General features: G+C 40.7%; 1 protein-coding gene across 1 annotated transcript; it reads left to right on the forward strand.

Moving 5' to 3' along the window:
• Positions 1-1,295: 1,295 nt before the first annotated feature.
• Positions 1,296-15,119, forward strand: SLC5A12 (solute carrier family 5 (sodium/monocarboxylate cotransporter), member 12; the record flags this gene model as incomplete). The annotated part of the gene is made up of 13 exons (XM_009573775.1): positions 1,296-1,652; positions 3,729-3,794; positions 5,134-5,185; positions 6,466-6,533; positions 7,603-7,757; positions 8,815-8,955; positions 10,341-10,470; positions 10,814-10,902; positions 12,151-12,263; positions 13,492-13,559; positions 13,912-13,998; positions 14,662-14,840; positions 15,077-15,119. Coding segments are annotated over exons 1-13 (1,548 nt in total), but the record flags the coding sequence as incomplete, so codon positions are not given.
• Positions 15,120-15,123: the final 4 nt, after the last annotated feature.

Below are 15,123 nucleotides of genomic sequence, written 5' to 3' on the forward strand. Positions count from 1 at the left end.
AAAACATCTCCATTTACTGATGACTGAAGAAGAAATGGGGACCCATCCCCAGCCAAGACAAGGCTGAAGAAAAGGGCTTTTGCTATTAAAGGCTACCCCGGGTTACTGCATCTCTTGATTGTCTCCAAAACATACCCTCCACCCTTCCTTCAGCGCTGTGACTACCACACTACCTCTTTGTACAAGTTAATCCTTTGGGATGACAAGTCATTGCCTGCTTCTTTGGAAAATGTATTGTCATGGCATTGATAGAGATAAGATGAATATTTACTTATTAAAAAAAAGACCAACAACAACAACAAACAAACAACACAAGGAAAACCTAATTAACTGAATTCAACAAATTATGCCAAAGACATAGTTAAGAAAAGCGTTGCTGTTGTCTAATCTGCTTCTCTTTGGCCCTCTTATCCTGCAGGTCTGACCAAGTTGTACACGGATCAATACAATAAGCCACCTCCTACATGAACCCATATAGACTGTAAGTAAAACTGCTGTTAGGAGCAGTCAGTGAAAAATTAGTTTCTAACTGAAAGTTGTCCTCAAACATAGCATAGCACAAACCACACTTCTGCTCATCTGGAGATCCCCTGGGCTCCCAAAGACATCAAGGCTGGGCTATGGTGGGTGGGGGGAAAGCACCACAGTTACTTTTAACCATTAAAGGCTCCAGTTCTTTAAGACAGCCTTAACTTCCAGAGGGTCTACCAAGGAGCACACTTAGAATGTCAAAGGACAATTCTGAACCCTATCGCTGATGTTCAAGTTTAGTTTTTAACCATATGAAGGAATTGCTCCTCTGAAAACAAACTCACCAGTGGGGTCATAAGTCCATACACCGAGCTTTCCTTCATTTTGCTCTCCTTATTTATTTCTTTATTGCTCTCATTTTATTATTTAAAAATGCTGAGAGGTTGGAAGAGAATCAGATCAAGTCAATGTGTCAGGCTAATGTTTAACCTTAAATTAAAACCTCACAGATAAAAAGGGAGCGTACTACAGATTTCACAGCTAAGTCCCCCGCTCCAGCCTGCCTGACAGAAGCACCCCAGTAGCACTAGGGTCTGAGTGCATTCAGCACCTTCCTCACTCATCCTTAGCTATTTTGTTTTCCTCCTTAGAAGTGAACTGGATAAAAAAAAAAAAGTCTCCCAGCGGAATAATCTTTCTGTTTATTATTTGTCATTGATGAGCTGCAGATAAGCTTCAACTTTGCTGTCGACTGAGTTAATCTGTTCGGAGCAACAGCTATAGAAAACCAGAACCCTCCATCAGCGAACTGTCCAACTGGTGCTATGTCAAACTTTGTAGCTCCAGAAGTAAAAAAATTTGTGGTGTGGGACTATGTTGTTTTTGCAGCACTATTTTTAGTATGTGCTAGCATTGGAGTCTTTTTTGCAGTTAAAGAGAGGAAAAAGAAAACTTCAAAGGAATTTTTGGTGGGGGGTAAGCAGATGACATGTGGACCAATAGCTTTCTCTCTCACATCAAGTTTCATGTCAGCTGTCACCGTTCTGGGGACACCCTCCGAAGTTTATCGCTATGGGGCATCCTTTGTTCTGTTCTTTCTTTCATATGCACTTGTCATCATTTTTACTGCCGAACTTTTTCTACCTGTATTTTACAGATCTGGCATTACAAGCACTTATGAGGTAAGTAAAAATAATTTAAAAAGGTACTATTTAACATAAAAGTCGGTATCATGTGTATAGATATTTCTAGAGAAAAATCTGACAGAAGACTTTCTGCAGTGTTTTACAGAACAAGTGTATTGATATATTAATTATTTTTAGTAACTGGTTGCATTAATTCAAACTAGTTATTGCATAGTTGTTGCACTAGTTTATATTGCATAAGTTGAAAGCACAAATTCAGGGTCAGAGCTCCTGTTATGCATATATAGCAAAGATAGGATAAGGGTGTACACACCAGCACCAAATTAAGTTACACTTGGAAAATATTTAAAGTGTATCCAAATGCTTTTGATCTTACAAGTAACTATTCCGCTCTGGTTTAGAAAGCAGATATTAAAGACAGACTTTAAAAAAAAAATTTAATAGTGTCCAATTCAAACTTGGTCTAGATCTGGCAATTTGGTCCAATTCACTATAAAAGCGGACTATTTGATATGTAAAAAGCTGAGGTGGGAGGAAGGGATAAAGAAGATGATGATGGCAGGTCTCTTTCAAAAATTAAAAAAAAAGTCAGGGCTGGAGAATGAATTCAGGGATTCTCTAGGAAATGAAATGAACAACCTCTGAATTTTCTAGAGTTTTTGCTACACAGTTCTTCTTTTGCTACACACCATTTTCTTCATGTGACAGTTCAGCAGTAAAAAAAAAACCAAAAAAAACCCCAAAACAGTAGTCCTTGCGATGTTATTGCTAGGAGCATAGTGTGCAGCCCTTGGCAGCTGCACACCCACAGGACAGCTTTTCAGCACTTGGGAATAGCCTTTTAGTCACTTTAATCAACTGCCACAAATTTTGTTGCTCCTGTTTGTGGGCAGTTTCAACTAAGCAAGAATTGGATGAAGAAAGCCGGGTTAGTTTGCGAGAAGCTTCCTGGTAACAGAAAGGCTGTTCTCTAAGCCCAAGCCCAAGGAGGGGTTTTGGTCAAACAACTCTGCCTGGGTATTTGGAAAAATTTCAGTTACAGGTTGGAAAAAAGTAAAATTGCCACGAGTAACTGCATTTTCTAGCTGGTTTTGATGCAAGATCAGAGAATGAATTACTTTTCTCATCTGAACCACCAAAGGTATCATTGTAGCCAGAGAGTCCCTTCAAGCATGCTGGAAAGATGACTCTGCTGGCTTCATGAATTATTTTTAGAAAGAAGTGAAGTTACGTAAATTAGCTATTTATTTGCATAATAAGCCCCACAGTCTGCCATACAAGAGGTACAAGAAAGATGAACATGAATAAAATTAATAAGAAGGAAAAGAGAGAAGACTTGAAGCCTGGTGTCCGCTGGGGAGCGCTCAGGACTATGGCCCAAAGAGAGACCCAGCCCACCCAAAGCTGCATGGGACGCTGCCACAGGGTTAGCAACGCAGATTTCATTTTTTTGGTCAACTCTACAGAAAGACTCCAGGTGGTGACTCAGGCTTAAAATCTGGGCTTTTGGGGCTGGAGATCTACTCACCTCTGCAGTTGTGTGATAATTGGGAATGACTCTCTACATCCACCTGGACGTCCGTAAGAACCCCACTTGCCCCTTCCTGTTGATGATGTGCAGATTTGGCTTTGGACTGAGACACAGCACAAGAGAAAGTCAGCTTAGCTCAACTGCTGAGAAAGCCTCTATATTGCTGCTTCTCCATCTGCTCCACCACCACTTTTGTCACTACAGGAGCCAAACTATGCTATTTCTCCTAGAGATGACCTCAAGTTTCCTCTTCATATAGTTGGAATATACCTTCATTTGAAATTGAAGTTTCTTTTCCTGGTAGCCCCTGGGCTTTCAGTTATTCCTGATACAAAGCAGATTTTGAACACTGCAACCCAACATATAACTTCAAGTACATGCTACTGATGAGAAGATTTCTTGAATGTAATTATCTCTACGTGTAATAACTATCGTGCTCTCCCTTTCATTACTCGTAGTAGTAGTGCCAGTTGCCAGTAATTTTACTTGCATAGCAAGCTGTTACTCAGGGCGAACAGAAGGTTAATAGCTGTGTCACAGATGCAACATGTGCAATTTACTGAGATTCCTCCTTTTCCTAGTATTTGGAGTTAAGATTTAACAAGATTGTCCGCCTTGCTGCAACATTGATCTACATCCTGCAGACGGTAAGGAGACATTGACTCCTTGTTTATGCTAATTTCACTTAACATTTATTTTGACGGACTAGTCTCAGACTGGGCATTTATTACAATGAAATGGTTTAATAAGTCCTCTTTTTTCCTTAATTTTTTCACTTGGACTGTGAATGTTAAAAAGAAAGAATGGTTACTTTCCTAACTTTCTAGCTTTCTGCTGTTTAGGATTAAAAATGCCGTTTTTGTTGTCTTTGACACTTGGATGTTGTGCTGAACTCCCACAGCTTCTCAAAATCTTGGTCTCATTATGTTCCCTTGAAGTCTCTCTCTTTCCAAATGAGTGGATTCTGTCCTTCTTGAGAAGTTAGACGAGCTGTACTGGGTACGTTTAGTCCACCAGTTACCCATTTATGACACCAGGGTGAGGCTGTCCCATCGCAAAGCAGCCGCACGTGGCAAGGGCTGCTCCCAGCGCCAGGTCCCTGGGACTAAGCCCAACAGCCCACAGGGCAGAAATCGCTGCCTGGTGTGTGCGGACTCCACATTTGTGTGCTGCTCTGCATTACCACGAAACACTGACTAGCCACTCCACACCCCTGTGCGTGTAGATAAAATAAATAACACTCCTGGCTCTTGGATGGAGGGATTGAGCAGAGACTAGCTTTACTTACTGCCCAAACCACCACTTTTCTGCTACTACTTACTTTACCAAAAAACCCAACCTAACACTTAGGGAGCCACCCAAGGCACTATTGTAGACGTCAAATAACTTTTTTGCCCTTTGATTTAAAGCTTCACCAAGTTTCTCAAAAGATTACATTAGTTATGTATTTGATGGAAAGTTCTGGGACATTGGTAGACATTTCTTTCTACATTAATTCCATTTTATTAATTACAAAACCTTTAGCAGTAGATTTGAATGCTTATTGACTTCCAGGCTTTGTTTCTCCCTCAGTTCTGTCAGAACATACACGTGAAGGGCATTGAGTCAGCTACTTTGAAAGGGATTGAATGGAACAAGGGAAGTTTAATTTCCAAGATCCATTCAAGTTACCTCTGCATCACTGTTCGTGTTTTCCTGAGAGCTCCTCTTTCCATTTGACTAGGATATTTTTGTCACCTAGTCATCTTAGCAATGGGTGAAATAAGTAATACCAAGACAGATAATGGTCCTTCCATCAGAAAAGAATTAAATCAAAGATTTTTATTTTGTAAAGGCTGGAACAGAAAGCCATATACGATACAAGCTGATCTAAAGAAACCTCTAGATATGGTATTCTGCTCTGAGCCCCACTCTAAATAGAAGCCTTACCACTGAGCATTCACATACATGTTTGAGGTTTTTTTTCATGAACTTTTTCTCCTTCAGATCCTTTACACGGGAATAGTGGTTTATGCTCCATCACTGGCGCTCAACCAAGGTGAGTTCCAGTGCCGCGCTACATGGCTACCCCAAATACCCACACCACAAGACAATTAGAATAAATGAAATGAGGAAAATAGATAAAGAAGTCTAAAAAAAATTCCTCAGAAGTTTTGTAAGGTTTTTGCCTGCACCTCGTAGCTCTGTGCTTCTGACTCCCCAGATCTCTCTCACACCAGTACATTAGCAGGAGCCCCGTGTTTGTTGTTCTGCTCTCCTTTGCACTCAGTAACAACCCAAAGAGGTTAGCAACGAACAATTTCTCAACATCCTGACAAAGTTCACAGTACAAGCTGACGATCCAAAACCATATTCTGTACTTTGATTCCCCCCTTCCCTGTCTTCCGTGTTCAGGTTCCCATGGGCATAACCCCATTCCCTGTAGCTGGAGCGGAATGCTGTGCTGCTGTCCGCACGCTTCTTCAATTAATCTTTGCAAACCAGGCATACAGCCTCCATCATGATACATGGCATTAGTAATTTTACTGCCATAGGGCATAAGGAATCACCATGGCCCAATTCCTGATTTCACCAAAATTGACTGGGGAGAGGTTGGGAGGCTCTTTTCATTGTTTGTCATCTGAGCTGCATCCAGTTTGTCCAATCCCACCTCACACAGTGCCGAGATTCCTTCCGCCCTCCGGAGCTCAACTGAATTTTATGTGATAGTTCACGTTATTAGGCCATACTAACTTTGCTAATAAGAGAACCTTTACAAATAGATTTACCCTCACAGGCTATGCCTGGTGGGAGAGACTTCAATATAAGCCAAACCAAAATTTGTACGTCTTGTATAAAGTAACTTTATGAAGTGAACATGCAAAATTGTTTTAATGCAGCATGTTTTAGTGTTAAAACTATTCCTAGTTGCAGGGAATGGACTTTAGTTTGGGGTTGGGCTTTTTCCTTAGGATTCTTTGGAATTCTCTGAAGAACTTGATTTCTCAAGAGAAAATTCTGGACTAAGAACTGAAGGAAAGCATTGCTTATAAAGCTGTGTCCCATAGGAATGATGTTTTTGCTTTGTGCAATTATTCTTCTTATGTATTACTTTTGCATGCTTGAAAGTTAGTTAAATCCAATTTGCAAGAAAACAACAACGCAAAACAGTACTCAGTAGTGTTAAGAAACCTGAACAAACCAGCAAAGCTCCTAATGGACACAAAAAATTAGAACTAATAATTACTCCCATCCTTCTAAAGGATCATAGCTTTTCTGTTACCATTCAGATGGCCTACGCCCATTTCACTAACCACTTGGTTTTCTTTGGTTTCACAGTCACTGGATTTGATCTCTGGGGCTCTGTAGTTGCAACAGGAATTGTCTGCACTTTCTATTGCACTCTGGTACGTAACAGGCATAACCGAAGAGCTGGAACACAGACTGTTAATTCAACCATCCTTTAAACATGACAGACTATCGCAGAACGGTGGCTTCTAAATACAATCCAAGTGACTGAAGTTTAAAGTAGGAGAACATAGAGATAAATTTCTTTTAGAGTCTGTGGTATAAGTAAGTCTATTTGGAGAAAAAAATATTTCCTCTCAAATCCTCTGCTGTATGTCTCAAGGTTTAAACTAGACAGCTTGAGACAGAGTCCAGATAAGGAGGCGATAACCTTCCCCTGCCATACTAAATCTCTTGAGAAGGTGATTCTTCTTATCTTTTACAAGTTATAGATTGAAAAACATTGTAATGAAAAACGTGCCTCTGGTGTCACCCCAGATCAAGAACAGAGTGATAAAGCCTAGGAAGGACGATCAACAGGTCACAGAGAGCTTTACTTCTGGGTGGAAGCAACATGAGACTCTGAATTAGAAAAAGATAAACATTGCAGTGGAAGTAGCAGAGCACCGGGTCTCAGGAGACAACCTAATTTCTGTTCTCATTACCACTAATGAATTTTTTCAGTATTTCAGTCCACCCTTGTTGCAAACATTTATTATGTTGCTCTAGCACAGATTTGATCAGATATGAAAACAGCAGTGGAAGAAAGCTGAACTGCAAATTTTCTGGAGCTATTTTTCTGTGCTAGAATAATTGTGGACCACTGGGCTCTGAGAATTGTACAGAGTGCTGTGGGAAGTACAAACCCAGGCCAGCTTGTATTCCCTAAGCTCTTGTTCCACACCATGATATATTCTTCAAATGCATATAAAGGAGGCAGAAAAAAAGCATTTAACTGGAGGTCAAATATTCTCATATGACTGTGGACAAACCATTTAGGCTCTATGTCATTTTCTGACCTCCAAAAACACAACCTTCATGGGAGAATACAAAGTTTAAGAAGAGTCCCGATTTGCTAGATGCTATACATACAGCTCATGAGCTCCTGAAATAAGGGGTCTTTCTATCTTTTGCTGTACTTGAGCAACAGAAAAGAAGATGAGAGCATACAGTTTCTATTTGTTTTAGGGAGGATTAAAAGCTGTTGTCTGGACAGATGCATTTCAAATGACCGTCATGGTGGTTGGCTTCGTGACGGTTTTGATTCGAGGAACTAGTCTGAACGGTGGATCGACCAAAGTCTGGGAAGATGCCTATGAAGGATCACGACTAAACATATTTGAGTAAGAAAAAAATGGTGCAAAACTTTTCTTTTTGTATATTTAATGTTTATAAACCCTACCCTCACTAAGCCAAAAATACTCAGACTTGTTATTATACTACTAGCGAACAAACTCGGTAACTCAGAAAAGTCTATTCCCTAGTTCTTCAGTTCTTGGGAATGCAGTTGACCTTCCAGGAGAGCTTAACTCCTCTTTCTGTTACTATCTTTGAAGAAATCAAAGCCCTGCTAAAAGGGAGCTTTGCCATTTTTCTGTCTGTAGCTAAAAACACAGCCCAATTATTCCTTCCAATTGCATTTATCCTTAATTTTCTCTTCATAAAACTGGCACTTTGTTTTAAGTACACTCACCACAGCAGCTAGCAATGGTGCACCAGAGCACTGGGAGAGTAAACTGACCTTCCTTTGGCTGTTTGTGGCATTGACTGAAAAGTTCATTGATCAAGGCAAGTCACTGAGAGGATCTAACAGCAGGTCAAAAGTTATCTGCTATACCTGTCAAGATTAGTAGAATTGCAAAGACGACAGAAGCAGACAGAAAGATGTACTTGAACTGGTTAGAATTACTGAGTAATGAAATTTCATTGTTAAAAAAAGATAATGCTGAAGAAATTTCTTATAAAGGAAAGAACACATCATGATGATGTAACTAAGAGTTTGGAGGATTTTTAGAGTTTAGTAAGTGGCTTTGTTCCTTGCAGAGGACTGGGTCCCTGGCAGGATGGCTTGCAGCTCTGTTGCTGCAATATAATACAGATCTGAAATCTGAGCGTAATAAGCCTTATAAATGTGATTTATCTCAAGTAATTGGTCCTCTGACTGAGTCTGCATGATATATGTTTATCCTGACTTCATAGTAATGTGTTCAAATAGAAAAGTTAAAAAACTTCCAAACCTATACACATTAGATGGTACCTGTGCTGGAAAACAGTATTACCAACGCAGTACTTTGATTCGGAAGGTAGGACATACCAGATAGATATGAAAAATCACCTACCTCTTGCTAAATAAATGTGTGTCTAAATAAGTGAACTGAATTTCTTCTTTCTCTCTTCTAGCTTTGATGTAGATCCTTTGAGACGACATACCTTTTGGACAATTGTTATTGGGGGAACATTTACGTGGCTAGGGATCTATGGAGTTAATCAGTCCACAATACAGAGATGCATTTCTTGCAAATCAGAAAAGCACGCTAAACTGTAAGTTACCTGTCATTAACCTATCCTAGCAATCAAAAATGCTGATGTGGAATTATACTAACAATTTGTCAGTTATGTTAAATAAATATTGGGATCCCATTGGGTGGTAGTTAATTTTGCGCTGACAGTTGTACTTCTCCTGGCCCAAAATGACATAAACAAACCAAGAAAGAAAAATGGGTAGCTATCTAACTCTTGCGGTTTATTAATTTGGGGTCAGGCTGCTGAATTAATCCTCAGAAGCAGAGTATGGAAAAGATGCCCACACAAAAGTTGTGCTACTACAGCTTTATTGGAAAAAAGTATTTATTGGAATTGTGCTCATGTTGTATTTTATTAGAAGTGGTTATTGATTTAATGGGGCACTATAGTACAAGGCATGATCTAAATAAAATGAGATCAATAAGTTGTTAAAATTCGAAAATATAAGAATAATTAGAATCAATGGCAAAGAACCAAGTGAAACTTCACAATATAGACATACAGGTCTCCAGTCTGCTGCCTTCCTCAAGTTCAGCATTAGTATGTGCATGGCTAGACACATGTTTTACTTAACAACCAGATTTTTTCATACACCTAGTGCTAATTGCTTGCCCACTTGGCTAAAGCATTAAGGTGGTAATTTTTTCCTTCTTCAAGCAGTTAGCTTTTTTGCTAGCTGCAATCATACTCATTTTTCTTAAGGTCATGACGGATTATATGAATTCACCCTGTTGAAATTCAGTCTCTGAAAATATTTGGAAGTCACAAAAGTGAGAACATCACTAATAACAAGTCCTGAAAGACCTTTGGGTCCCAGTAGCACAGCTCTGAACTGCCCCTAGCAAGAGACCTTGTGTAAGGTGATGTCCAAACCCGATGTAGGCTCTATAAAACCTGGCAGCTCTCAGGAACCACAGGATTACTGAACCGCAGCCACACACAGCAGCTGCTGTCACCCACACCCGTTTCACGGACTAGTGAAAAAAACCTGAAGTGGCACATTGCAACCACAACAGAATCCATGCAAAATAATACTCTGCGTGGCTTAAAGGCAGAACAGCAACAACAACTCCCGACAGACAAAAATCTGCTCTTACAGGGGCAGGAGGGACAGACCCAGCGCTCGGTGCAGCCTGTTCTGCCTACCAGTTACTGGTCTTAGATCAGTCTCTTCCAGCTGCACAGAGTTACCTAGAACCTTGCCCGAGAGCATAAAGAGGCTGTATTTTTTCATGTTTTTTAAAATCAGTATAACACACTATATCTTATCCTGGTGATGCCTTTACGAGATTATATAGCTAGCTTTGATTAGGGTGTCTCTCTAAAAAGTTAGAAATAACTAACTTGTAACAGCTTTTCTATATTTATCTTGTATTAAATAGAGTTTCTCTCCTTTGTTCTAGGGCACTTTATCTGAATTTATTGGGACTTTGGACAGTCCTGGTGTGTGCAGTGTTCTGTGGTTTGGTGATGTACTCTCATTACAAGAGTTGTGACCCTTGGACTGCTGATTTCATTTCAGCACCTGATCAGGTACAGATACCCATTATTATAATTAGGAGCTGCTTTGGGCCCAGACATGGCATGTATAAAGACAGTTTAAGTTTTGTGGGGTGCTTTATGTCCTTTCAGCGCTCAGGCACTAAGGTGGTTGCCCAGTCGGGGCCAGAATGTATCTATTCTGGCACTCCGGCAGTTTTAATCTGATTGACCACTTCTGCCGAACGACATCCCCTTCGCTCAAAATCTGACACCCCTTGTTAGTTGGAACAAAACCAGAATTTAGCAACATGCTCAGCTGCAGCTACTTCTCTTCCATTACCCAGGAAAATCTTCACTAATTGTTTGTGTTGCTCTTGTGCTCCTTCTACCCCAGCTCATGCCGTATTTTGTTATGGACATTTTTTCTTCAATGCCAGGAGTCCCGGGACTGTTTGTTGCCTGTGCATTCAGTGGAACACTAAGGTCTGTGAATCTGAAATGATATTTTAGCTGCGTACCATTGATTTCTTGAGGACCCAGAACGAGGTCAAAACATGAAACCCTAAAAAAGCCCAGCTGTTTTTCTTAGCACATTCTGGGAAGAAGCAGTAGTGCTTTGTTGAGTTACATTGTATTTATGCCGAAGTCTACCTCCATTTCTCCAGTATCTTTTTATCCCAAATACATTTTAGAATAACATTATCAACACAGTCAAAAGGGTACAAAAACTGAGGAAACACCGGTTCTTTTTGTAAAAGAGCTCAGCTTCCTGAAACACCTGTGGAGCTGCTCATGGTGAAATTGCTTTTACTCAATCCAACTGCCACAATATCATAGTTAGGGATAGAGAGCTTTTCAGCAAGTCTATCTGCACATGAAACAGAGTTAGACTAGGAAGAGAAATGTCTGCATAGAGAAGCTTTAGAAACTGTGTGTTCTTCAGGGGGGTGCTGCACGTTACTGTAGTTTCTACCCTCTACAGGCCAAACACCAATACTTCATAGGACATTAGAAAGAGAGAAGATTCAAGTTCACAGTGACATTATTCAAATAACATAGAGTCAGTCTCCAACAGGCTGTTTCTAAATACTCTTACCTGGAGAAAAAGCAAGACAGTGCTATCAAAACAGGAAAAAAAAAGAAAAAAAACCCGCCATGCATAAAAGGCACTGGCTGCTCCTGGCAGGAGACTAAGAGAAGACAGTTAAGGGCACCGAGGACCAGATACTGTGCTGTGGGTATTGACACTCCCATATCGTCACAACAAATTCACAGAGATTGTGTTCACCAAACACAGGTTAACTCACCTAGCTAAAAGAGTCAGACTATTCCTAGTGTGTATTTTTCAGTTATGAGAGAAAACCAGACAGGCATTTTGTGGAGGAACAGGGTGTCACTAGTGGTCATTGCACATCCTTTAACTTCTAAGGGAGTGATATCTTTATTCTGGAATATGTCTATATTTTGAAGGTCTTTGCAGCTTGGTAAAATGAAGGGTCAATTAGGATGAGTTTCTGTCTTGTTCTGTGCCAGCATGAAGCAGGGCCCCTAGCAATCGCAGAAGGGACAGAAACCTCACGAGCACCAGCAGCGTACATGAAAAATACTCTTCAAGAACTGCACATTTTATAGTACTAATGCTGAACAAGAGGCAGCATTTCTCTATAAATACAACTTTATTTCAGATTATATTGCTTCCTATTTACTTAACATTCTTCTCCATTTCTACAGCACGGTGGCTGCCAGCATCAACGCTTTAGCGACTGTTACCTTCGAAGACTTGGTCAAGAAAGGTTTCCCAAACCTCTCCGAGAAGATGAGCACATGGATCAGCAAAGGGTTATGTAGGTACCCAGATGGGATCCATTTGTTTAACGGTAAAGGTGTCCATCCCCCCAGTTGCTACTACTACAGGAGAAATTAGGGCAGGATTTTATATACTCAGAGCCTCGAGAGTCTCAGACTCTCAATTGACTCTGAGGGCAGTTCTGTGAGTAGTGAAGAGCACTGTCTAGAGACACTTCAGAAACACACTTGTGCTTTGGAAACCTCCACAGGAGCATAACCCTTTATAAGCTCTCAGGATGAACGTCAGCATGACGCTTCAGTAAAATTAAGCGTGTGCACTATATGGTGCGCTACTCAAAATCCTTTGAAAAGTTTTGTCTACTGAAAATGCTGGGGAATGCTCTGGGATCTTCTTTACAATACAGAAAGAATATCAATGTAGTTACTACCACGTTGCTCTATAGTAGTATTACTAAATATTATTATTTTATAGTTGTCCAATAAGACATTTCTATTCAGAGTATTGCATAAGCAGGTTGTTCAGAGTTTTTCAGAGAAAAATAAAAATGTAAAAAAGACAAATGAAAAACAGACCATCAAAATGTCAAGCGTCCAGAGTGCTTTGAATTTTTAAGATACTTTTTACAAGTATTGCAGTAATATCATAACTCTTTTATAAATATTGTAATAATATCATAACCATTTGTTGATGTTGGCAAAGATCACAGAAGAGCCAAACCAATACTTTCTCTGACTCCGTAACTGTCTCCAACCTTCTCTGTTCCTGTTTTTTCACTTACTACTGAATTTTTGCACTTGGGACCTAGAGAGATCATTTTTACCTCTGAAACCAAGGTGTGCTAGCACAGAAGATGAGTTTTGGCTGGCTTTCCTCAAGACTGCTACATACAGAGTTTTGTCTACCACAAAGTTAAAACTGGTGCCAAAGGAAGAAAGCCATGTTGTTTATCATTGCTCAATCCATTCATTAGATTATTTTCAAAGTGTTATTTAAAGGCAACAGAAACAGAAACGTTTCTACACGAGGCATAACTTCTAAATTAATTTCATTGCTAAGTTCTGCTTCATAAGAAAAACCAACCAACCAAAAACCCAGCAAGACTTCACGCAAGACGCTGCTGGGTGCTTAATGGTCCGCTTTAAACATCAAAGCCCAAAGTGCAAATTCCTCCATGCTGCCTGGTCACTTCGGACACTAGATGAATTAGAAATTGCCCACACTGTTAACCAGCACTGACAACCTCGCTGCCTGATCTTTTCCAGGTATATTATATGGCGTCCTGTGCACTTCAATGGCTGCAGCAGCATCGCTGCTGGGAGGAGTTGTGCAGGTATCTTGTCCTTCAGAAATGCAGTGAACTGAACGTGAATGAACAGAAGTGCAATGAATAAGACTGACATCCCTGGGGACTGCTAAATTACCTGAACAATTTCTGTGGACACTCTGCTGAGAGGAATAACTAGGAAAAAAAAAAAAAAAAAAAAAATCCCTCAACTCCTTCATTATTTACTCACTGCTGGGAAACAATACTGAGTGTGATTCTTTCTTTAATTGTGCACCGAAATCACTGTTGGTCCCTTCTCCCCCACCATTTCCCACTGAAAATTACAGACCGAAACCAGAACGGCGCACGCTCCCTCCAGCTGCTGCACTAACCTCCTGTCTCTTCCTTGCATCCACAGGCTTCCCTCTCCATCCACGGGATGTGTGGGGGGCCCATGCTGGGATTATTTACCCTGGGAATTGTGTTTCCTTGTGCTAACTGGAAGGTAAGGAAAAAAAAAAATCCTTATCTAAAAGAAAAACTCTTGGTGTTGTTTGGTTAAAACTCCATCTTGAAAATTGTTTGGGTTTTTTAGATTTAGTCTCTGGGCTGCTTTTCAGATTTAGAGCCCGAGGAGTCCAAGATCTGTTTTGAAGTCCCTTTTCACTGTCTGAATTGATCCCATTTGAATTTAACTCTACCCAACTGTGGAATAATTGGTGATTAGATCTACATGAGTGTTTTTTTAAAATTATATTTATTTCTGAGTTTCTTCTATTTCATTAAAAAGAAAACAAAAATATTCAATACTCGCCCCAGCCTATATTCACCTTGGGACGCACAGAATGATTTCAATTGCTCTGCCTTTGCTAACTCAGGCAAAACATGATACGAGCTCATTTCATATCGCCCCATGAGCAGTCCCCATTACATTTACCCAGAAGTAAAACTAAACTCTACATTGCAGTTTTGATCATCACAGTTTTGCTTCAACTCTTATTACTAGAGGACAGTGAATCACCATGTTTTATACCTTGGTCGAGAGAACAGAACTGATTTATTACTGACAGAGACTGTAACCAGTCACCACCTACTCCTGCCTAATTCACGTTTGCAGAGAAGCACTTCCCACGCATCACTTTAACAGTGTCTTTCCATACCTGCCAAGGGTGCTGTCGGCGGCCTTTTAGCTGGGATCACCTTAGCTTTTTGGGCTGGTACTGGCTCTTTCATTTACCCTGCACCACCGACAAAGTCCATTCCTCTGCAACTGTCGACTCTCAACTGCACGCTGGCTAACGGCACCGAGGCGCTGACAACACCGGCTCCCACAGCGGCTCTGGACAGGTATTTTCCCCACGGTTACCACCTAAGCCTGCGCTCTGGCACAGCATGCAGCCCCAGCCTTCAGCGTGCCTCTGGGGTGCAGCCGGTAACCCCTGAGCGGGCTGGGGGCACGCACCACTGCCATCACATACCGACTGCAGCATCAGCTGTATTTTGCTGGCACAGTCAAGAGACCATATAAACATAGCCGTTGGTCATCGCTAGCTGCTTCTTCCCCTTTTGTCACCTCTTCACAGGCCTTTGCTGGCAGACACCTGGTACTCCCTGTCCTACCTGTACTTCA

Source organism: Fulmarus glacialis, unplaced genomic scaffold (genome assembly GCF_000690835.1).
Source record: "Fulmarus glacialis isolate BGI_N327 unplaced genomic scaffold, ASM69083v1 scaffold8810, whole genome shotgun sequence".
NCBI lineage: Eukaryota > Metazoa > Chordata > Aves > Procellariiformes > Procellariidae > Fulmarus > Fulmarus glacialis.